The following is a 23,861-nucleotide window of genomic DNA, read 5'->3' as shown; positions in this document are numbered from 1 at the left end:
AGAAATTAGTTCCTATCGACATTTTTTGTTTGTTTTACAAATATAACAGCATAACTATATAACTAGAAAATGTTTTAGTTTGAAACTTTTTGTATTCGATGTAGATGCTATCAATATGTTGCTGTGTTATATAGTGGACTGAAGTATGCGACTGTGTTTTGCAGTAGTCAATGCTGTAGAGTCTATAATAGAAAGTCTACTCTAATTTAATGTCTCAGCATTTAGAACATGTCTTATATTAGAACGTATACTGTTCTTGAAGATACATTTTCTAGACACATATAATACAACGTTTTCGTAAAATGAGATTTTTTTAAAGCAGATTCTGGATAGGTAGGCTAAAATGACAAATCAAATTTTGTTTTTGATGCAGACTCAAAACAGTTTCACTAAAGATTAAAGCGTAAACTAGTTCTTTGATAGTTAAGACACCTCTCTCTCTCTGTCTCTCTCTCTCTCTCTCTTATTTAATTAATTTATATTTACAATTAGAAAACAAAAACGTTAAAACCAACTCAAAGGACTTGAAAAGACTAATCCATTTTGCATGCTATTTTATTGATAGTAAAAAAAAATTGAACATCGTGAAATGTAATACTTTAAATTATGACTGCAAAATTTGCAAGTTATGTTTAAAAAAATGTTTTTTTAAGTTGAGGCCCTGTTTAAGCCCGAAAATCTGGGCGGCCGCTAGGTTTCGCACAAGTCTGCTTAGTGATGCTGTGATATAATCTGTATACTCCGAAAAAGACTTAAATCTCACATCACATAAGACACTTGAAACTTGGAATAAAAAAATATTTTTACCAACATTTTTTTTATTTATCTAGAAGATAATAAAACAACTCTTTCGTCAAACCAGAGCAGTTTCTATCGTTTGACAGTCTGACATAAAAAAACAACAACACATAATTTCCTGTTGAGTCCTATCAACACACCATTTGTTAACATTAATCCATTTTCTAATTTTTTTTTAGCTTGTTGTTTGTCAGAGTGTATACTGTCTTAACACTATTTAAAGTTTCTCATTACTAGGCTTACCACTAGCAACGTAAAATGAGCCAACTAAATTGCGTTTATTAGGCATTTAATGTTTTCAGTTCTTTAAGTTTATTTACAGTTATATTATACTTTACAATTATAAATTCATAACAAGCCTTGAAAAGTAAACATGTGTGCTATTGTTCAGCTACAACTTACAACATATTCATGGAAGTAGAAGCAGAGCAAAGGAAGACATAGTGACATTGAAGTAGGCCTATGGTAAGAGATACAATTCTCTTAGAGCCTATGTAAGTTTACAAAACCCGAACATCTATAAAACAGTAATAAGAAACATTTGAACACGTCATGACAACATCGACTAAAAAAAATGCAAAAAAAATCAGATATGCGTCTAATCGACTGAGATACTTACTTTGTAGCTTGAGTTTAAACAAATATAACCATTTTTTTAAATCGATAAATTAAGTGTTAACTTTTTTTTTTACAGATGAGTATTAGAAGAGTGATTGTCTAAAGCTTGTGACATGCACGAGAGAGATAAATTCTATATTTATATATCAGAATAAAATATAGTAATAACATTTAATGAATAATAATAAATGAAAAAAGAAATAAAAAAAAAACATTCAAATTTAAATGCACTAAAAAGTAGAAAAAATATTGGTAGTGAAATAAATGTGGAGTGTTAAAATTTCACTTTAACTTTCATAGAACACAACAGGCGCTTTGCTTTTTAACAAACAAAAGTTGTTGTTTTTTCTTTTAAGTGCGTTTTATATTAATCGTTGTTTATATACATTTGTTTTAACTAATTTTTTTTCGCCTATTTAGCATTTCACTTTTACAATCACTATAGACCACTGATGTATTTTTACATCAGCATAATATTTAATTATTTATTAGTTTTTTTGTACACGGAAAAAGACCCATAAGGTTGAATTTATCCGTTTCAGACTTACGTCTTACCAATCGACAAGAGAATTCACACATTTGTGTATTATTATTATTATTATTTACATACCACCAGAATTAATCTTCCCGTAGCTTGGTACATTTTCTATATAAAAAAAAATTAAATTAACTACTAGTAATTAATTAGCTGATTGTTTGATTTTTTTTTTGATTAATTCGTGTATTGTTGACAATTGGATTGTCGAAATTCAATTGCAAAACCAACCAAACAAGATTCAGAGTGATTTATTCTAAGAATTGTACACATAAAAAATACCCTTTCAGACCTCACGATCTATAGGGCAGATGATGTAAAGATCATCTCATCTCTTTCTGTGGCCTACGGTTAACTAAGGTGTCAAGTGGCTAGCACGACGACCAAACGCCTTGTTGTAAAAATATCGATAGCAAAAGACATCAAAGTCTATTATTTCTTATAAATAACAGAATTCCTACCAAAATAGATGATAATTACACGCTGTATGTTAGAAACATTCTATCTAGCCTTGTTTTTTTAAACAGAGACTTTGACTGTAGTACTTTGTGGCTTGTCTTACCCATCGCATGCCAGAGTGGCATTAGAATCAAACAACGCTAATACGGAATGGTCGAAGAATAGGAAATCAGCAGTCGTTGTGTCTCTTTGTGTCTCTATTCGAACTTATCATCAGTTAACAGAATTTAATTTTAATAAAAGTTTTGAAATGTTTTAAATAGAATTAATAAATATCTTACAAACATAATAGTGTTTTTAACAGGATAAAAACATCTGAATATTTGTATTAAAATATTCAACACATTTATATTATTTTCATGTCAGTCACTTCTGTAAAACGACCCTCTGTAACTGCAATAGTTTTCTCCTGATTGTAAACATCCGGTGTGGTTCATGTTTATATATCCAATACAGTGGACAATAGCGCCACTACTTCCTGGACATGTGCTGGTTAAGTAGGTAATCTTGTCAGAACTAGGTTTCGATGTGTGTCTGTCCAGACGTTGACCAAGACTGATCTGTTTACTACAACCATGAGGGTGTGACACAATAAACATAAAATCGTCACAATTAGCAGTTTTATTCACTTTCTGATATAATGTATCATACCACTTGACTAAACTCTGTAATTTGGCAGCAAGTTGCTTATCATAAGTTTTAAAGTCAATGAAACATGTGTCTTTATTTACGTCATGGTATATAGAACAATCTACGTAGTTTAAAACAACCTCTGGACTATCCTCCGCATCATAAAAAAATCTCAGACTCGTGCACTTGGCTTCTAATAAATCAAAAACAACACTGGTAGCTGTCTGTACTGTTACATTCCATTGATCTATGTATGATATTTCGTTACTTTTACTCACTTTAACCACCATTCCACTTCCAGTTCTCAAACAATCCCTCCCTCTCATGTCATTCAAAAAATATGGAACCTCTGTGTTTGGCCAGCACTTTGGTCTGTATTGACTGGTCTTAGTTACATTTATTCTTACTGTCAGGTTAGATGCAGCTTTAATAAATGCGTACATATCAGTATTTTGGTGAACTAGAGGAAGATGCTTTATACTGAATGTTTTTATGGGTATAAAGTTTGCATGACCTGGATTCTTCTCACAGTTTGCCAAATGTCTAACTAGGTCAGCCTCTCCAAGTGTAGATATTTGTTGTTCATGGTGACCTAATAATAAAAGTTTGTAAGATAAAATAGTCCTATATTTTTTTTTATTACAAAGTAAAATGTAACGTTTTTATTAGAAACTAAACATAAGGCATTGAAATAGTTCCTTTTTTTGTTTACCTATATTAAGTTGACTGTCTTCAAAACATTTAACATCAGATAGGCCAATAGCTTGATCAAGACTTTCTGAAATTGAAAGTGCCCGTTAGTTAAACAATTCAAAAACATGCTAATGACTTTAATACACTTCATTTCACTTTTTTGATAAGATCATTTTTTTCGATTTTTTTTTTCAAATACTATTACACTTTTGTTTTTAATCGTCTTATAAAGCTTGTTATTAGAACTCCAACACAAAAATATATTTTTAAATATTGTTTAATTATACAGTGTACAACTTTAACTCTTTCTTTTTTCACGTTCCGATGGAATTTTTCATTTTGCTCATTTGTGTTTCACTACCCTGTTATGAATAAACTCTAATAACTTTTTTGTATGCTATCAGGAAATGTTATATAAGGATATAATTATAGAAGAATATATGCTCTTTTTATATAAAACAAATTAAATTTTATAAAACCAAAAATTGTTTTAATTTAATGGGTTCAAATACACTTGGTATCGTAAGTTAGGAGTAAAAGAGTTAAAAATAGACTCTTATCAATATTAACAACGTCAAAGAATGTATTGGAATTTCTAATATTAGTTTTTTAAGTGAAATATTTTATCTAAACTATTTGATTTTGGATACGGTTCAATTTATTTATTTGACAGTAAAACACATTTGTTCGCACAGTATATAGTATATATATATATCTATATTTCAATTTTACAAAATTAATTCAAGCATTCTTATGAATTTATAATTTAATATTTTTAGAGAAGAAAAATATTTTTCAATAAAAAAGGAACACATTTGAAATAAAAGTATATTACATTTGATAAAAATTCTTAATGAGTTAATTTGTTAGGAATATTATTTTCGACATCTAAGAAATTGAAGTCTCTAATTTCAAAAAGAAAACAAGTAGCCTACTAATATTTCACATATTTTGTCGTGTGCTTAAATAAAGCAGACAAAATATAGTTTCATTTGTTACTTATAAGTTGTTGTTTATTTTGAAACATAATATTAAAGACTTAAAATATTAATCAGAACATCATTTTAAAGTTTGAAATGTCAACACGTTTTAGCAAACGAGGATCATATAAATACCTCGCTGAATTCTATTTCTAAAAAACTAAATTAATATACAAAACTAAGCATTTTTCTTAGCAACCAAAAAGTAGAAAGACACTTTTAAACATATGTCTTTTGGTTTTCTTCTGTAAAGATTAACACATAAATTCAACTACTTTTGGAATTCCATCCTGCGTACCTTTATCCATTTATTGATCAGCATTTCGTTGACGTTTCAGCGCTTTTTGAATTGACAAATTAACATATACAAGACATGACGTAGAGCCTTGATAAAAGGGCATTTTAAATCAGCTGCAGGAATAACTTGGACAATATTAAATTATGTGAATCAGATATAAGTTGCCCCAGCTCAAATCAGACAGACACAGCAGGAACAGAACAAAAAAGTTTACCTATTTTTCTCAAAATTAGGGTCTGATCGGAAAATCAATACGTTATTCCAACTACAAAATACACATAGATGTCATATGTAACGGCTAAATGTGGATGAGACTGATCAGGTACTGCGAGAACAGGCACTCCTTATTTGGAAATATTGTGAGGGAACGTCGCATGAATTTTTTGAGACGTCAAAAAGCGATAAGTCTACCAAAAAATCCTTAAAAATGGAGACCAAAACAAGGAAAAACAGAACAGGGCCGTCATCATTTCAAGTTGTGTCGCACCTTCATAGAAAATCTATAAATGTTGAACTTAATTGAGGATTAGCCATTAAACGTTGCTGGGTGATCTAAATTAACAGATTATTTTTTATATTATTTGCTTATTTCCTGACTTTAGTTAACAGATATAGCTTCAACATTTACATTTAAAGATTAAGAGTCAAATCGACAAACCTTTTTTGACTTTTTTCATTTGAAGAGTCTGTTGTCCATGTATTTGTTTCATTTCTACCAATTAGAATCAACAACAATCAGTGTTGCCGTTATCGTTTATTAAGAAACATGAATGTACACATAACATATATGCAATGAAATAAATATTTTGTTAGCAGCCTCCCAAAGAGTACACGTACATTTAGATCCAAAACCTGGAAAAACTATTGAAAATACGATTGAATAATCTATAGTTAAGTGTTTAGTTGTAGGTGCCAGGTACATTTTTATCTGTTTAAAAAAATTATATATAAAATTTATTATATAAATATCGATATTGATTCGATATATATATATATCCAACAAATACATATTTTTAAAATGAAACTTAATCAAGATAAATATAAACAATCCTTTTAAAAAAAGCTTATTTAAGATCAAGAACTCCGCACTTAAAACTATATCTATCAAGAATATAAAATTTATTTCCCAGGCCAAAAAAAAAAATTGACTAATTGGGTTATTTTGTAATAAATTCATGTTTTGTTACGTAAACTTAATATTTTTTTTTGATGTTTCAACTTGATCCGAGAATGCGTGTGGAGAAAAAAAGTGTACAATTATTTAAGGGAAAAGGCCGACATATATTATATACTAGACATGTGTTACCCGCGACCCTCGGGTCTTTATTTGCGCATTACTTTCGATATAGTCACTGAGGGTGTTTTGTAAAAATGAAACGAAATAATAATGTAATAAGTAAAGCGAATGTGTCAATGTAAAAATAGTGTGAATGAAGCTATCAAATCAAAATAGCTAATAGGCTTGAATCCATTTTTTTTTTCAAATTAAAACATTTGCTTGTAGGCCTACATATATTTGATTAAAATTTGAGATGAATAGACTAAATTTTGTATGTTCATGTGTATAAAGTATAAAGTAGATCTTGAGGTAGACATAGATCTAAATCTACACTAATCTAGAGTTAAAAATTGGCTTTTATAGAGTTCATTCTGAGCTCCGCATGCGTGAACTTTTTTTCATGAATGAATATAGGCCTATCTCAACACGGCTACGCAGCTTTAGCGAACAGCGAACGAATGTATTAAAAATGCTTTAGAAAAACAAATTTGAATTTTAATTTGATTAAAATATGAAATGAATGGACAATAATTAGTATGTTTATGTGTTAAAGCATAAAACTATCTTTGCGAAAAGAAGTTTTATCATCTTAGAGTTCAATAAGAGTTTTAGACCTAGGCCTAGGAATAAACTCAGTAGAGAGATGTGTTAATGTGTAACCATTTGGTAATGTCTAATGAAATAATGTTCGCCAGGAAATCTGTAGTCACAGATATCAGGAACTAATTTATGTAAAAAATGCTTTTGGATAATCTAGTGGATTGGATTTAGATGTATGTTAAACGTAGCTAATGATCTTTTCACGTTATTTCTCTTTCGCTACGAAAATAAAATTAGTTTTGCGAAAATGGGTTTACCCGAAGTCGATACATTCATATCTATTAAAAACGAAAAGAGCGATAGCTTTGTTAAATGAATGGGATTATAAAGTGAACAATTAAACGAAATAATTTTTAGTACGCGATTCATGAATGAATATAGATCTAGGCCTATCTCAACTCGGCTTCGCAGCTTTTGTAAACGAATGTAGCTTTAGAAAACCAAATTTGAATGTTTATTTGATCAAAATATGAAATGAATGGACTTTAATTAATATGTGTATGTGTTAAAGTATAAAACTATCTGTGCGAAGAGAAGTTTTATCATCTTAGTGTTGAATTAGAGTTTTAGATCTAGGAAAGGGATTATAAAATAAACAATTAAACGAATTAATATTTAGTACGCGATTCATGTCTAATGAAAGAATGTTCGTCAGGAAATCTGTAGTCACAGATATAAGGAACTAATTTATGTAAAAAATGCTTTTGAAACACAAAATTGAAGGTTAATTTGATTATATAATGAAATCAATGGATCTTCTTTTGTATTTTCATGTGTCAAAGTAAAAAACTATCTGCGCAAAGTGTATTTCTTAAAATTAGATCTAGGTCTAAATCCTTTCTATCTTTTCTCATGTCAACATTGTAGACATGGCCTAGATCCATAAAATACTATAGCTGTAATAGAGTCGGACAACTTTATTTTTTTTGAGGGTCTTCAGTTTGTTTTAGGGCTACAATACACACACTACGGTCTAAGTTAGTACCCAAGGAACATTCCTGCCTAGTTTAATCAAGATTGGCCAAGCGGTTTTGATGTCTATAAGTAACATACATCTATACATACATACATACATACATACACCTCACATTCTACTTTATAATATAGATATGTTCTCGTACATAATGATAAATAAACATAAATTCATTGTCTAATGCGTTAATTTATCTTTTTATGATTCTTGTCTTGTCTACGCCAATGAATAATTGTGTAAAGTTTTAACTTGATCCGAGAATGGATGTGAGAGAAATAACGTGTACAAATTTTTAACCAGACAGACAGACAGACAGAGTTGAAATAAGCTTTGTAAAAAGTAATGGGAAGAGATCGTACAAATGCATGAAGACTTTAAATTGGTTTTTGTCTTCTTGTCGTGGTCATTTATTGAAGAACTATTTTTTTGGATGCGCTTATAGTAGCTTCGTTCTTTCTAAGGAGTAAGTCTTTTACATTCTTGTCTTCTTGTCTAGTTGGTTAGCTGGATGTTGTTTTACATTCTTGTCTTCTTGTCTAGTTGGTTAGCTGGATGTTGTTTTACATTCTTGTCTTCTTGTCTAGTTGGTTAGCTGGATGTTGTTTTACATTCTTGTCTTCTTGTCTAGTTGGTTAGCTGGATGTTGTTTTACATTCTTGTCTTCTTGTCTAGTTGGTTAGCTGGATGTTGTTTTACATTCTTGTCTTCTTGTCTAGTTGGTTAGCTGGATGTTGTTTTACATTCTTGTCTTCTTGTCTAGTTGGTTAGCTGGATGTTGAAACCTTATAACTATCGCTTTGAACAAAGGACCACTGTGATGTCATTCCGAAGTGCTGAGGCATTTTAATGTCTTGAGACACGATATTTTCCTTTTGCAACTTCTCATGTGACTAAAGATCCTTAATACTCAGCTGCGGTCACATGTTGGACATCGCTAATGATCTGACGCTATAGCACTTTCGTTCTTCTTCTATGTCAGAGGCATATGCCAGGTCTATCCAGTGTCTCATTTCCCCATCAGTTGGTGTCAATTTTGAAGAGCTTCATGTCACGTTTGCAGACATTAGTATACCTTTAAAGTGGAAGACTAGCGGCACCGTTAGATCAACGTACTAAATGTCTTGTGGGAGTCGACTTTGTGGAAATCTGACAACATGTTTAAGCCAGCCAAGGCGTCTGCTGCTGATAACAAGCGAGGATCTCCTGACACCCTATCTTCGTATCACTTCCTCAATGGCTATTTTATCTTGACATATTAACTTTACAATCCGCCTTAGGCGTTAGAGATGAAGGGTATTCAGCCTTTCCTTGTTGCCTTCCTTCCTTGCTTTACTACCGTATAGCAGAGTGATGATCTCACAGGTCCAGTACAGAGATTTAGTATTGGTTGTCAGCTAGATATTGTCACGCACTCTTTTCTGCAAACCGTGACATGAAAATAAAAAAATAATGTATAGCTTTTATATAGCGCTACTTTCATGGTTATAGCATGCTCAGAGCACTAAAGTATCTGGGAGATTTTTTTTTTCCGCGCTGCCTTTAGTTCAGTAAACTTAAGACTGCTCGAGTCGGGTGTCGAACCTGGAGTCCTCTTCATAGGTAGCCAAGCCAATACAAGTTCACTTGATCTTAGCCTCTTGACCACGCTTCCCACTTTCTTTTACGAATGCATTTAGAAATAGGTACAGTAAAACAATTAGTTTAAATCGTCTTTTAAATAATAATAACAATGAAGTTTTTCATAATAATAATAAACTTAAATTAAAATAATTTTATAGGATGACATTCTGAAGGTATGGGTGCATTGTTATTTTTATTTAAAAATGATTTAAACTAATTGTTATATTGTAACTATTTCTAAATGCTTTCATTAAAGAAAATATTTTGAAAAAAATGAATATTCCTTAGTTGAAATTTATATTAAGCGTTAAAAGAATTGTTTTTAAAAGCTGAAAAAAAAAATTAAAGAAAAGCGTTAATAAATATTTAAAAAAACAAGAACTAAAGTTTAAAAAATTAATAGGATATTCCTTTGATTTAATTTAAAAGTCAGTGAACTATTTGAGTGTTCATATTTCTAACATTAATGGTGCACTAACCTGAAATTCCATTTAATTTCATTATTTCATTTTCTAGACTCTCAACTCTAGCAGAAACTTTGGCTAAAGAAGTAAATTAATTAAATAGTTTTAAAAGTTTATATCTATATAGAGGGCATTTTTCAGTTTTAACATACTTATTCATTTTCTGACACTATTTCTACACTTTATAACAATAATTATGGCTACAAACATCGATTGCAATAGGTACTCACTACAATACTTACTTATTGTGATGAGCTGTGCCTCCAAAGTGTTGATTTTCTTAACAACTTTATCTAATTTGATTTAAAACAAATATTTTAATTTTTTAAATTTATAATAAAACTACTGCGATAAATAACATTATAATTAAAATAGATCATTTCTACAAATACTATTGTGTAAGTCGCTCTCTCTTTAATCAATATGGCTGGTTTGTTATTTATACAGATTTTTGATCATTTAAAGTTTACGTTTTTGTATTCAAAATCATTACCAAATTTGTTAATTTATTTAAATAGGTACTAGTTAACATAAAATTTTAGATATTAATTAATTAATATATTAATTATTTGCATTATTTCATAAATTTTTGTCGCTTTTTAAACATCACAATACACAAAAAATCCCATTAAAATGTTGATCTAGACTTAGACTACTTTGATTACTCTGACAAGATTTAGGCTCTATAATATAGATCTATACATCAAAAATAAAACAACTATTCAATGTGATAACTTTGATGAATGGTATGACCCAGTTTACCTTCATATAAGTAGGCCAGTAGAATGTGCAATATGCATGGCATTGTGCACTGTGTAGGTTACCTTAGTTTACATCAAGACTGTTTGATTATTTTGATGAAGACATGAATAACCCATGCCAATGTTTAAACTACCTATCAAATCTAGATGGATACACGTACTCCTGTGAAATCTACTAAATTAAAAACAATAACTTTATGAAATAAAACTCTAAAAGAAGTAACATCTAAACACCTTAAAACCAATGTATTAACAAAAAAGAAAAGCCAGACATATTTGCAAAAAACAAATATCCTACAATTTAAAAACTCAGACATTTTCAATAGCGATTTTGAAAGTTTAGAAAAGAGAACACATACTTACGGAAGAGTTCTGTTAGCAATATAGAAGAGCAAACATAGCACAATAAATTATCAGACCAGTACCACTTACAGCATGAAATGTAACATTCTAGAACACATAATATGTAGTAACATTATAAACCACTTAGGATAATATTGTGTCATTACGCCATACCAACATTCTCTTAGGAAATATAGTGAAACGAATAGGTTTAGCTGATAATTGTTTACAAGGCCTAGATAACAATATGTAAATAGATGCCATTATATTAGACCTTTCTAAAGTTGACATAGTTCATCGACCCATTTTGCTTAAAAATATATTTCGGCCTAACTGTTTTCTACCACCAATGGATTCAAGATTTCCAGATATAAATAAAAGAAACTGTAATAATACATGGCTTCATTTCAATACCAATAACAATATAGCTGCTTGGTCGTGCGGTATGCGCGATGGACTGACGTTTGCACTTGTCGATAATCCCGGGTTCAGACCCTGCCTGCTGGCACCCAATGTCGTCCTGCTGGAGGTTTGGACTAGGAAATTAATGATCTTCAACTCTGAAGGAACATTCGAAACATGTAAAACACTTTACAAAGCAATAAACAAGGAACAGTTTTGGGCCCTCTACTCGTTCTCTTTTACATAAATAAACTAACTCAATGCATAAGTTCAAGTAGAAAAGTTACATGAATGCATAATAAATAGAACAATAAAAACTATACAAGGTACTGACCAATTGTACGACAAAAAAAAAGAAGAATTACAGAAATGGGAATCTCATTTCATCCAGAAAAAAATGTCAATCATAAAGAGGAAAAAAAAACTAAAAGAAATACGTCATCAAAATCAGAAAAGCATGGCTGAAAAAAATCTTAAGAGATTGTTTCATTAACAGAAACATATATTTTAAGCACTGGCCCGATCAAGAAATTGTGATCACATGTTGCTTGAGATGTTTCGAGACATGTGTTAGATAAAATGAATCACATTTCCACTATAGTCATCAAATAAAGAAAAAAAAACAAAAGACAATGTAAAATAAAATCCGTCATTGTTTAATTTGGATTCTTACCTTTATGGTGGACACAAGTAACAAGATGATGTACATGTTCATTATAGCTTTTTGAAATACCCAGCATAATGTAGATAACAGATGTAGCTTATTGTAAAATTATTTAAAAAAAAAATAAAGATGAAAGTCAACACACCTAATGTATCTGTTCCGTTGTTCCTGACATCATTAGTCTGTTCGACATGTTTATGTTTAGTCTCTAACAATTAAAGACAATACACAATTATTATAGTTCATGCGATCATTATAAACGCATTGTTAAATCTATAAAGCGATTGGTATTCTTTGAACTTTCCGTTCATTTGATACATTTTGAACTAAAAAAACTAGAAACTAGAACTTTGAATTTTTAGACCTTGCAAACTATTTGATGCAGTGGAAACTTTTATCTTCTGAAAACTAACACTATAGGTTTAAAAATTAAACATCTTTAACTTGTTGTCCTACAAATTTAAAAAAAAAATGATACATATCTTCTAAAGTGGAGGGGAGTTATTATCGGTTATAGAAGGTATGGCCCACAAATACAAACTTTAAAATAATAATTAGCAAATCAGTAATACAAATATTCTAAAATTACTAAAACATTGGGTCAGTAGACATTTTTTTATGTTTATGTTTTTAGCAATAATGGTGCACTAACCTGAGATTTCATTCAATTTCTTCATTTCTTTTTCTAGAGTTTCTAACCTTGTAGAACATTTGGCTAAATAAATAAATTTAAAAAAAAAATTTTTAAAGAAAAAAAAATTCTTATTAACATTTTTAAAGAAATTAAAAGAGCATAAGGTTCACTATTGTAACATACTATTTTTTTAATTATCTGAAATTAATTATAGATATTATTAATGTTACCCTTTACAATACCTACATTAATTTTCATTTATTTTCTGCATTATTGAATTTTAAAGACGAAACAGAAGGTATTACTTTACATAAATTAATTTGAAACTAATTTATTGCATTATCATAAGCGAATAAATAGTATGTAATAGTGTACAATATTTCTTTGGCAGATTCAGAATATACAAGTTTGAAAGAGATTAAGTTTTAATCAATATATATCATTTGTAGGAAAATTACTGTTTAAATTCTATTGAAGTAAGACATTTACGTATTTATCGTCCAAACAGTCCATTATGATGACAAATATTATTCTCAGTATTCTATATAGTTAAACATATTCATTTGTTCTTTAATATGGTATAAGCGCACGGCACCTACAGATTATACAATTTCTGGTTTACCCAAATAACAAAATAAACATCGTATTTGTAATAATAAGCCAAACAAAGGAAGAGTACAACGATAATATTCACAATATTTTCATTAAGAAATTGTTATAACAAATAATTTTGCACAAGAAATGACCAAATGAATCCTGATTTTTCTGGATGATTTCCATCTTCTTATTTAACTCCCCTTGTTGTTGTACAATGGCTTTAGTACTTTTACTAATATAGTCTTGAGTTTGGCTAATGATGTCTGTCTTGTTACTCAATACTTCAGTCTAGAAATAGAAATATATACAATAATAAACTACAACTATTAGTTTTGATATTATTAGCAGATTGTTACTAAAGAGCTCTCACGATGGCCAGTTGACAAACATTCAAGACTGTGGAGACTGCAGGGGCAGAGGGCGCATGTGTCAATGTCTGGATGAGACGGTACGATACGGGTGGGTGACTGTGTCAATGTCTGGATGAGACGTAACAATACCGGTGGGTGACTGTGTCAATGTCTGGATGAGACGGTACGATACCGGTGGGTGACTGTGTCAATGTCTGGATGAGACGGTACGATACAGGTGGGTGACTGTGAGAATGTCTGGATGAGACGGTACGATACTGGTGGGTGACTGTGAGAATGTCTGGATGAGACGCTACGATACCTGTGAGTGACTGTGAGAATGTCTGGATGAGACGGTACGATACTGGTGGGTGACTGTGAGAATGTCTGGATGAGACGGTACGATACTGGTGGGTGACTGTGAGAATGTCTGGATGAGACGGTACGATACTGGTGGGTGACTGTGAGAATGTCTGGATGAGACGCTACGATACTGGTGGGTGACTGTGAGAATGTCTGGATGAGACGGTACGATACTGGTGGGTGATTGTGAGAATGTCTGGATGAGACGGTACGATACGGGTGGGTGACTGTGTCAATGTCTGGATGAGACGGTACGATACTGGTGGGTGACTGTGTCAATGTCTGGATGAGACGGTACGATACGGGTGGGTGACTGTGTCAATGTCTGGATGAGACGGTACAATTCGGGTGGGTGACTGTGAGAATGTCTGGATGAGACGGTACGATACGGGTGGGTGACTGTGGGAATGTCTGGATGAGACGGTACGATACTGGTGGGTGACTGTGGGAATGTCTGGATGAGACGGTACGATACGGGTGGGTGACTGTGTCAATGTCTGGATGAGACGGTACGATACGGGTAGGTGACTGTGTCAATGTCTGGATGAGACGTAACGATACCTGTGGGTGACTGTGAGAATGTCTGGATGAGACGGTACGATACTGGTGGGTGACTGTGAGAATGTCTGGATGAGACGCTACGATACCTGTGGGTGACTGTGAGAATGTCTGGATGAGACGGTATGATACTGGTGGGTGACTGTGAGAATGTCTGGATGAGACGCTACGATACCTGTGAGTGACTGTGAGAATGTCTGGATGAGACGGTACGATACTGGTGGGTGACTGTGAGAATGTCAGGATGAGACGGTACGATACTGGTGGGTGACTGTGAGAATGTCTGGATGAGACGGTACGATACTGGTGGGTGACTGTGAGAATGTCTGGATGAGACGGTACGATACTGGTGGGTGACTGTGAGAATGTCTGGATGAGACGGTACGATACTGGTGGGTGACTGTGAGAATGTCTGGATGAGACGGTACGATACTGGTGGGTGACTGTGAGAATGTCTGGATGAGACGGTACGATACTGGTGGGTGACTGTGAGAATGTCTGGATGAGACGGTACGATACTGGTGGGTGACTGTGAGAATGTCTGGATGAGACGCTACGATACCTGTGAGTGACTGTGAGAATGTCTGGATGAGACGGTACGATACTGGTGGGTGACTGTGAGAATGTCTGGATGAGACGGTACGATACTGGTGGGTGACTGTGAGAATGTCTGGATGAGACGGTACGATACTGGTGGGTGACTGTGAGAATGTCTGGATGAGACGGTACGATACTGGTGGGTGACTGTGAGAATGTCTGGATGAGACGGTACGATACTGGTGGGTGACTGTGAGAATGTCTGGATGAGACGGTACGATACTGGTGGGTGACTGTGAGAATGTCTGGATGAGACAGTACGATACCTGTGGGTGACTGTGAGAATGTCTGGATGAGACGGTACGATACTGGTGGGTGACTGTGAGAATGTCTGGATGAGACGTAACGATACGGGTGGGTGACTGTGAGAATGTCTGGATGAGACGGTACAATACAGGTGGGTGATTGTGTCTATGTCTGGATGAGACGGTACGATACTGGTGGGTGACTGTGAGAATGTCTGGATGAGACGGTACGATACTGGTGGGTGACTGTGTCTATGTCTGGATGAGACGGTACGTACGGGTGGGTGACTGTGAGAATGTCTGGATGAGACGGTACGATACAGGTGGGTGACTGTGAGAATGTCTGGATGAGATGGTACGATACGGGTGGGTGACTGTGTCAATGTCTGGATGAGACGGTACGATACGGGTGGGTGACGGTGTCAATGTCTGGATGAGACGGTACGATACGGGTGGGTGACTGTGTCAATGTCTGGATGAGACGGTACGATACGGGTGGGTGACTGTGAGAATGTCTGGATGAGACGGTACGATACTGGTGGGTGACTGTGTCAATGTCTGGATGAGACGGTACGATACGGGTGGGTGACTGTGAGAATGTCTGGATGAGACGGTACGATACTGGTGGGTGACTGTGTCAATGTCTGGATGAGACGGTACGATACGGGTGGGTGACTGTGTCAATGTCTGGATGAGACGGTACGATACGGGTGGGTGACTGTGTCAATGTCTGGATGAGACGTAACGATACCTGTGGGTGACTGTGAGAATGTCTGGATGAGACGGTACGATACTGGTGGGTGACTGTGAGAATGTCTGGATGAGACGGTACGATACTGGTGGGTGACTGTGAGAATGTCTGGATGAGACGCTACGATACCTGTGGGTGACTGTGAGAATGTCTGGATGAGACGGTATGATACTGGTGGGTGACTGTGAGAATGTCTGGATGAGACGCTACGATACCTGTGAGTGACTGTGAGAATGTCTGGATGAGACGGTACGATACTGGTGGGTGACTGTGAGAATGTCTGGATGAGACGCTACGATACAGGTGGGTGACTGTGAGAATGTCTGGATGAGACGCTACGATACCTGTGAGTGACTGTGAGAATGTCTGGATGAGACGGTACGATACTGGTGGGTGACTGTGAGAATGTCTGGATGAGACGGTACGATACTGGTGGGTGACTGTGAGAATGTCTGGATGAGACGGTACGATACTGGTGGGTGACTGTGAGAATGTCTGGATGAGACGGTACGATACTGGTAAGTGAGTGTGAGAATGTCTGGATGAGACGGTACGATACTGGTGGGTGACTGTGAGAATGTCTGGATGAGACGGTACGATACTGGTGGGTGAATGTGAGAATGTCTGGATGAGACGGTACGATACTGGTGGGTGACTGTGAGAATGTCTGGATGAGACGCTACGATACTGGTGGGTGACTGTGAGAATGTCTGGATGAGACGGTACGATACTGGTGGGTGACTGTGAGAATGTCTGGATGAGACGGTACGATACGGGTGGGTGACTGTGTCAATGTCTGGATGAGACGGTACGATACTGGTGGGTGACTGTGTCAATGTCTGGATGAGACGGTACGATACTGGTGGGTGACTGTGTCAATGTCTGGATGAGACGGTACAATTCGGGTGGGTGACTGTGTCAATGTCTGGATGAGACGGTACGATACGGGTGGGTGACTGTGAGAATGTCTGGATGAGACGGTACGATACTGGTGGGTGACTGTGTCAATGTCTGGATGAGACGGTACGATACGGGTGGGTGACTGTGTCAAAGTCTGGATGAGACGGTACGATACGGGTGGGTGACTGTGTCAATGTCTGGATGAGACGTAACGATACCTGTGGGTGACTGTGAGAATGTCTGGATGAGACGGTACGATACTGGTGGGTGACTGTGAGAATGTCTGGATGAGACGCTACGATACCTGTGGGTGACTGTGAGAATGTCTGGATGAGACGGTATGATACTGGTGGGTGACTGTGAGAATGTCTGGATGAGACGCTACGATACCTGTGAGTGACTGTGAGAATGTCTGGATGAGACGGTACGATACTGGTGGGTGACTGTGAGAATGTCTGGATGAGACGGTACGATACTGGTGGGTGACTGTGAGAATGTCTGGATGAGACGGTACGATACTGGTGGGTGACTGTGAGAATGTCTGGATGAGACGGTACGATACTGGTGGGTGACTGTGAGAATGTCTGGATGAGACGGTACGATACTGGTGGGTGACTGTGAGAATGTCTGGATGAGACGCTACGATACTGGTGGGTGACTGTGAGAATGTCTGGATGAGACGGTACGATACTGGTGGGTGACTGTGAGAATGTCTGGATGAGACGGTACGATACGGGTGGGTGACTGTGTCAATGTCTGGATGAGACGGTACGATACTGGTGGGTGACTGTGTCAATGTCTGGATGAGACGGTACGATACGGGTGGGTGACTGTGTCAATGTCTGGATGAGACGGTACAATTCGGGTGGGTGACTGTGAGAATGTCTGGATGAGACGGTACGATACTGGTGGGTGACTGTGTCAATGTCTGGATGAGACGGTACGATACGGGTGGGTGACTGTGTCAATGTCTGGATGAGACGGTACAATTCGGGTGGGTGACTGTGTCAATGTCTGGATGAGACGGTACGATACGGGTGGGTGACTGTGAGAATGTCTGGATGAGACGGTACGATACTGGTGGGTGACTGTGTCAATGTCTGGATGAGACGGTACGATACGGGTGGGTGACTGTGTCAATGTCTGGATGAGACGGTACGATACGGGTGGGTGACTGTGTCAATGTCTGGATGAGACGTAACGATACCTGTGGGTGACTGTGAGAATGTCTGGATGAGACGGTACGATACTGGTGGGTGACTGTGAGAATGTCTGGATGAGACGCTACGATACCTGTGGGTGACTGTGAGAATGTCTGGATGAGACGGTATGATACTGGTGGGTGACTGTGAGAATGTCTGGATGAGACGCTACGATACCTGTGAGTGACTGTGAGAATGTCTGGATGAGACGGTACGATACTGGTGGGTGACTGTGAGAATGTCTGGATGAGACGGTACGATACTGGTGGGTGACTGTGAGAATGTCTGGATGAGACGGTACGATACTGGTGGGTGACTGTGAGAATGTCTGGATGAGACGGTACGATACTGGTGGGTGACTGTGAGAATGTCTGGATGAGACGGTACGATACTGGTGGGTGACTGTGAGAATGTCTGGATGAGACGCTACGATACTGGTGGGTGACTGTGAGAATGTCTGGATGAGACGGTACGATACTGGTAGGTGACTGTGAGAATGTCTGGATGAGACGGTACGATACTGGTGGGTGACTGTGTCAATGTCTGGATGAGACGGTACGATACGGGTGGGTGACTGTGTCAATGTCTGGATGAGACGGTACGATACGGGTGGGTGACTGTGTCAATGTCTGGATGAGACGTAACGATACCTGTGGGTGACTGTGAGAATGTCTGGATGAGACGGTACGATACTGGTGGGTGACTGTGAGAATGTCTGGATGAGACGCTACGATACCTGTGGGTGACTGTGAGAATGTCTGGATGAGACGGTATGATACTGGTGGGTGACTGTGAGAATGTCTGGATGAGACGCTACGATACCTGTGAGTGACTGTGAGAATGTCTGGATGAGACGGTACGATACTGGTGGGTGACTGTGAGAATGTCTGGATGAGACGGTACGATACTGGTGGGTGACTGTGAGAATGTCTGGATGAGACGGTACGATACTGGTGGGTGACTGTGAGAATGTCTGGATAAGACGGTACGATACTGGTGGGTGACTGTGAGAATGTCTGGATGAGACGGTACGATACTGGTGGGTGACTGTGAGAATGTCTGGATGAGACGCTACGATACTGGTGGGTGACTGTGAGAATGTCTGGATGAGACGGTACGATACTGGTGGGTGACTGTGAGAATGTCTGGATGAGACTGTACGATACGGGTGGGTGACTGTGTCAATGTCTGGATGAGACGGTACGATACTGGTGGGTGACTGTGTCAATGTCTGGATGAGACGGTACGATACGTGTGGGTGACTGTGTCAATGTCTGGATGAGACGGTACGATACTGGTGGGTGACTGTGTCAATGTCTGGATGAGACGGTACGATACGGGTGGGTGACTGTGTCAATGTCTGGATGAGACGGTACAATTCGGGTGGGTGACTGTGAGAATGTCTGGATGAGACGGTACGATACTGGTGGGTGACTGTGTCAATGTCTGGATGAGACGGTACGATACGGGTGGGTGACTGTGTCAATGTCTGGATGAGACGGTACAATTCGGGTGGGTGACTGTGTCAATGTCTGGATGAGACGGTACGATACGGGTGGGTGACTGTGAGAATGTCTGGATGAGACGGTACGATACTGGTGGGTGACTGTGTCAATGTCTGGATGAGACGGTACGATACGGGTGGGTGACTGTGTCAATGTCTGGATGAGACGGTACGATACGGGTGGGTGACTGTGTCAATGTCTGGATGAGACGTAAAGATACCTGTGGGTGACTGTGAGAATGTCTGGATGAGACGGTACGATACTGGTGGGTGACTGTGAGAATGTCTGGATGAGACGCTACGATACCTGTGGGTGACTGTGAGAATGTCTGGATGAGACGGTATGATACTGGTGGGTGACTGTGAGAATGTCTGGATGAGACGCTACGATACCTGTGAGTGACTGTGAGAATGTCTGGATGAGACGGTACGATACTGGTGGGTGACTGTGAGAATGTCTGGATGAGACGGTACGATACTGGTGGGTGACTGTGAGAATGTCTGGATGAGACGGTACGATACTGGTGGGTGACTGTGAGAATGTCTGGATGAGACGGTACGATACTGGTGGGTGGCTGTGAGAATGTCTGGATGAGACGGTACGATACTGGTGGGTGACTGTGTTAATGTCTGGATGAGACGCTACGATACTGGTGGGTGACTGTGAGAATGTCTGGATGAGACGGTACGATACTGGTGGGTGACTGTGAGAATGTCTGGATGAGACGGTACGATACTGGTGGGTGACTGTGTCAATGTCTGGATGAGACGGTACGATACGGGTGGGTGACTGTGTCAATGTCTGGATGAGACGGTACGATACGGGTGGGTGACTGTGTCAATGTCTGGATGAGACGGTACAATTCGGGTGGGTGACTGTGAGAATGTCTGGATGAGACGGTACGATACGGGTGGGTGACTGTGAGAATGTCTGGATGAGACGGTACAATACTGGTGGGTGACTGTGTCAATGTCTGGATGAGACGGTACGATACGGGTGGGTGACTGTGTCAATGTCTGGATGAGACGGTACGATACGGGTGGGTGACTGTGTCAATGTCTGGATGAGACGTAACGATACCTGTGGGTGACTGTGAGAATGTCTGGATGAGACGGTACGATACTGGTGGGTGACTGTAAGAATGTCTGGATGAGACGCTACGATACCTGTGGGTGACTGTGAGAATGTCTGGATGAGACGGTATGATACTGGTGGGTGACTGTGAGAATGTCTGGATGAGACGCTACGATACCTGTGATTGACTGTGAGAATGTCTGGATGAGACGGTACGATACTGGTGGGTGACTGTGAGAATGTCTGGATGAGACGGTACGATACTGGTGGGTGACTGTGAGAATGTCTGGATGAGACGGTACGATACTGGTGGGTGACTGTGAGAATGTCTGGATGAGACGGTACGATACTGGTGGGTGACTGTGAGAATGTCTGGATGAGACGGTACGATACTGGTGGGTGACTGTGAGAATGTCTAAATGAGACGCTACGATACCTGTGAGTGACTGTGAGAATGTCTGGATGAGACGGTACGATACTCGTGGGTGACTGTGAGAATGTCTAGATGAGACGGTACGATACTGGTGGGTGACTGTGAGAATGTCTGGATGAGACGGTACGATACTGGTGGGTGACTGTGAGAATGTCTGGATGAGACGGTACGATACTGGTGGGTGACTGTGAGAATGTCTGGATGAGACGGTACTATACTGGTGGGTGACTGTGAGAATGTCTGGATGAGACGGTACGATACTGGTGGGTGACTGTGAGAATGTCTGGATGAGACAGTACGATACCTGTGGGTGACTGTGAGAATGTCTGGATGAGACGGTACGATACTGGTGGGTGACTGTGAGAATGTCTGGATGAGACGTAACGATACGGGTGGGTGACTGTGAGAATGTCTGGATGAGATGGTACAATACAGGTGGGTGACTGTGTCTATGTCTGGATGAGACGGTACGATACTTGTGGGTGACTGTGAGAATGTCTGGATGAGACGGTACGATACTGGTGGGTGACTGTGAGAATGTCTAGATGAGACGGTACGATACTGGTGGGTGACTGTGTCAATGTCTGGATGAGACGGTACGATACGGGTGGGTGACTGTGTCAATGTCTGGATGAGACGGTACGATACGGGTGGGTGACTGTGTCAATGTCTGGATGAGACGGTACAATTCGGGTGGGTGACTGTGAGAATGTCTGGATGAGACGGTACGATACGGGTGGGTGACTGTGAGAATGTCTGGATGAGACGGTACGATACTGGTGGGTGATTGTGTCAATGTCTGGATGAGACGGTACGATACGGGTGGGTGACTGTGTCAATGTTTGGATGAGACGGTACGATACGGGTGGGTGACTGTGAGAATGTCTGGATGAGACGTAACGATACGGGTGGGTGACTGTGAGAATGTCTGGATGAGACGGTACAATACAGGTGGGTGACTGTGTCTATGTCTGGATGAGACGGTACGATACTGGTGGGTGACTGTGAGAATGTCTGGATGAGACGGTACGATACTGGTGGGTGACTGTGAGAATGTCTGGATGAGACGGTACGATACTGGTGGGTGACTGTGAGAATGTCTGGATGAGACGCTACGATACCTGTGGGTGACTGTGAGAATGTCTGGATGAGACGGTATGATACTGGTGGGTGACTGTGAGAATGTCTGGATGAGACGCTACGATACCTGTGAGTGACTGTGAGAATGTCTGGATGAGACGGTACGATACTGGTGGGTGACTGTGAGAATGTCTGGATGAGACGCTACGATACTGGTGGGTGACTGTGAGAATGTCTGGATGAGACGGTACCATACTGGTGGGTGACTGTGAGAATGTCTGGGTGAGACGGTACGATACTGGTGGGTGACTGTGAGAATGTCTGGATGAGACGGTACGATACCTGTGGGTGACTGTGTCAATGTCTGGATGAGACGGTACGATACGGGTGGGTGACTGTGTCAATGTCTGGATGAGACGTAACGATACCTGTGGGTGACTGTGAGAATGTCTGGATGAGACGGTACGATACTGGTGGGTGACTGTGAGAATGTCTGGATGAGACGCTACGATACCTGTGGGTGACTGTGAGAATGTCTGGATGAGACGGTATGATACTGGTGGGTGACTGTGAGAATGTCTGGATGAGACGGTACGATACTGGTGGGTGACTGTGAGAATGTCTAAATGAGACGCTACGATACCTGTGAGTGACTGTGAGAATGTCTGGATGAGACGGTACGATACTCGTGGGTGACTGTGAGAATGTCTAGATGAGACGGTACGATACTGGTGGGTGACTGTGAGAATGTCTGGATGAGACGGTACGATACTGGTGGGTGACTGTGAGAATGTCTGGATGAGACGGTACGATACTGGTGGGTGACTGTGAGAATGTCTGGATGAGACGGTACTATACTGGTGGGTGACTGTGAGAATGTCTGGATGAGACGGTACGATACTGGTGGGTGACTGTGAGAATGTCTGGATGAGACAGTACGATACCTGTGGGTGACTGTGAGAATGTCTGGATGAGACGGTACGATACTGGTGGGTGACTGTGAGAATGTCTGGATGAGACGTAACGATACGGGTGGGTGACTGTGAGAATGTCTGGATGAGACGGTACAATACAGGTGGGTGACTGTGTCTATGTCTGGATGAGACGGTACGATACTTGTGGGTGACTGTGAGAATGTCTGGATGAGACGGTACGATACTGGTGGGTGACTGTGAGAATGTCTGGATGAGACGGTACGATACTGGTGGGTGACTGTGTCAATGTCTGGATGAGACGGTACGATACGGGTGGGTGACTGTGTCAATGTCTGGATGAGACGGTACGATACGGGTGGGTGACTGTGTCAATGTCTGGATGAGACGGTACAATTCGGGTGGGTGACTGTGAGAATGTCTGGATGAGACGGTACGATACGGGTGGGTGACTGTGAGAATGTCTGGATGAGACGGTACGATACTGGTGGGTGATTGTGTCAATGTCTGGATGAGACGGTACG

General features: G+C 38.8%; 1 protein-coding gene across 4 annotated transcripts in view; it reads right to left on the bottom strand.

Annotated features, from left to right (window-relative positions):
• Window positions 1-539: 539 nt before the first annotated feature.
• LOC106068247 (putative autophagy-related protein 11) overlaps window positions 540-23,861 on the bottom strand; it is an 81,840-nt gene continuing 58,518 nt past the window's right edge. For 3 of the 4 annotated variants that reach the window (XM_056040979.1, XM_056040980.1, XM_056040981.1), the window contains 8 exons: window positions 13,497-13,635; window positions 12,769-12,831; window positions 12,262-12,324; window positions 10,190-10,240; window positions 9,963-10,025; window positions 5,670-5,723; window positions 3,753-3,818; window positions 540-3,632 (listed from right to left, as the gene is read on the bottom strand). In XM_056040979.1, the coding sequence (XP_055896954.1) occupies window positions 2,773-3,632; window positions 3,753-3,818; window positions 5,670-5,723; window positions 9,963-10,025; window positions 10,190-10,240; window positions 12,262-12,324; window positions 12,769-12,831; window positions 13,497-13,635 (1,359 nt within the window). In that variant the 3' untranslated portion in view covers window positions 540-2,772. Of the gene's footprint in view, window positions 3,633-3,752; window positions 3,819-5,669; window positions 5,724-5,750; window positions 9,813-9,962; window positions 10,026-10,189; window positions 10,241-12,261; window positions 12,325-12,768; window positions 12,832-13,496; window positions 13,636-23,861 lie in introns of those variants that run through there. The other variant, XM_056040983.1, reaches the window with a different exon arrangement.

Source organism: Biomphalaria glabrata, chromosome 9 (genome assembly GCF_947242115.1).
Source record: "Biomphalaria glabrata chromosome 9, xgBioGlab47.1, whole genome shotgun sequence".
Lineage (NCBI taxonomy): Eukaryota > Metazoa > Mollusca > Gastropoda > Planorbidae > Biomphalaria > Biomphalaria glabrata.
This window is presented reverse-complemented; position numbering and strand designations above follow the sequence as displayed.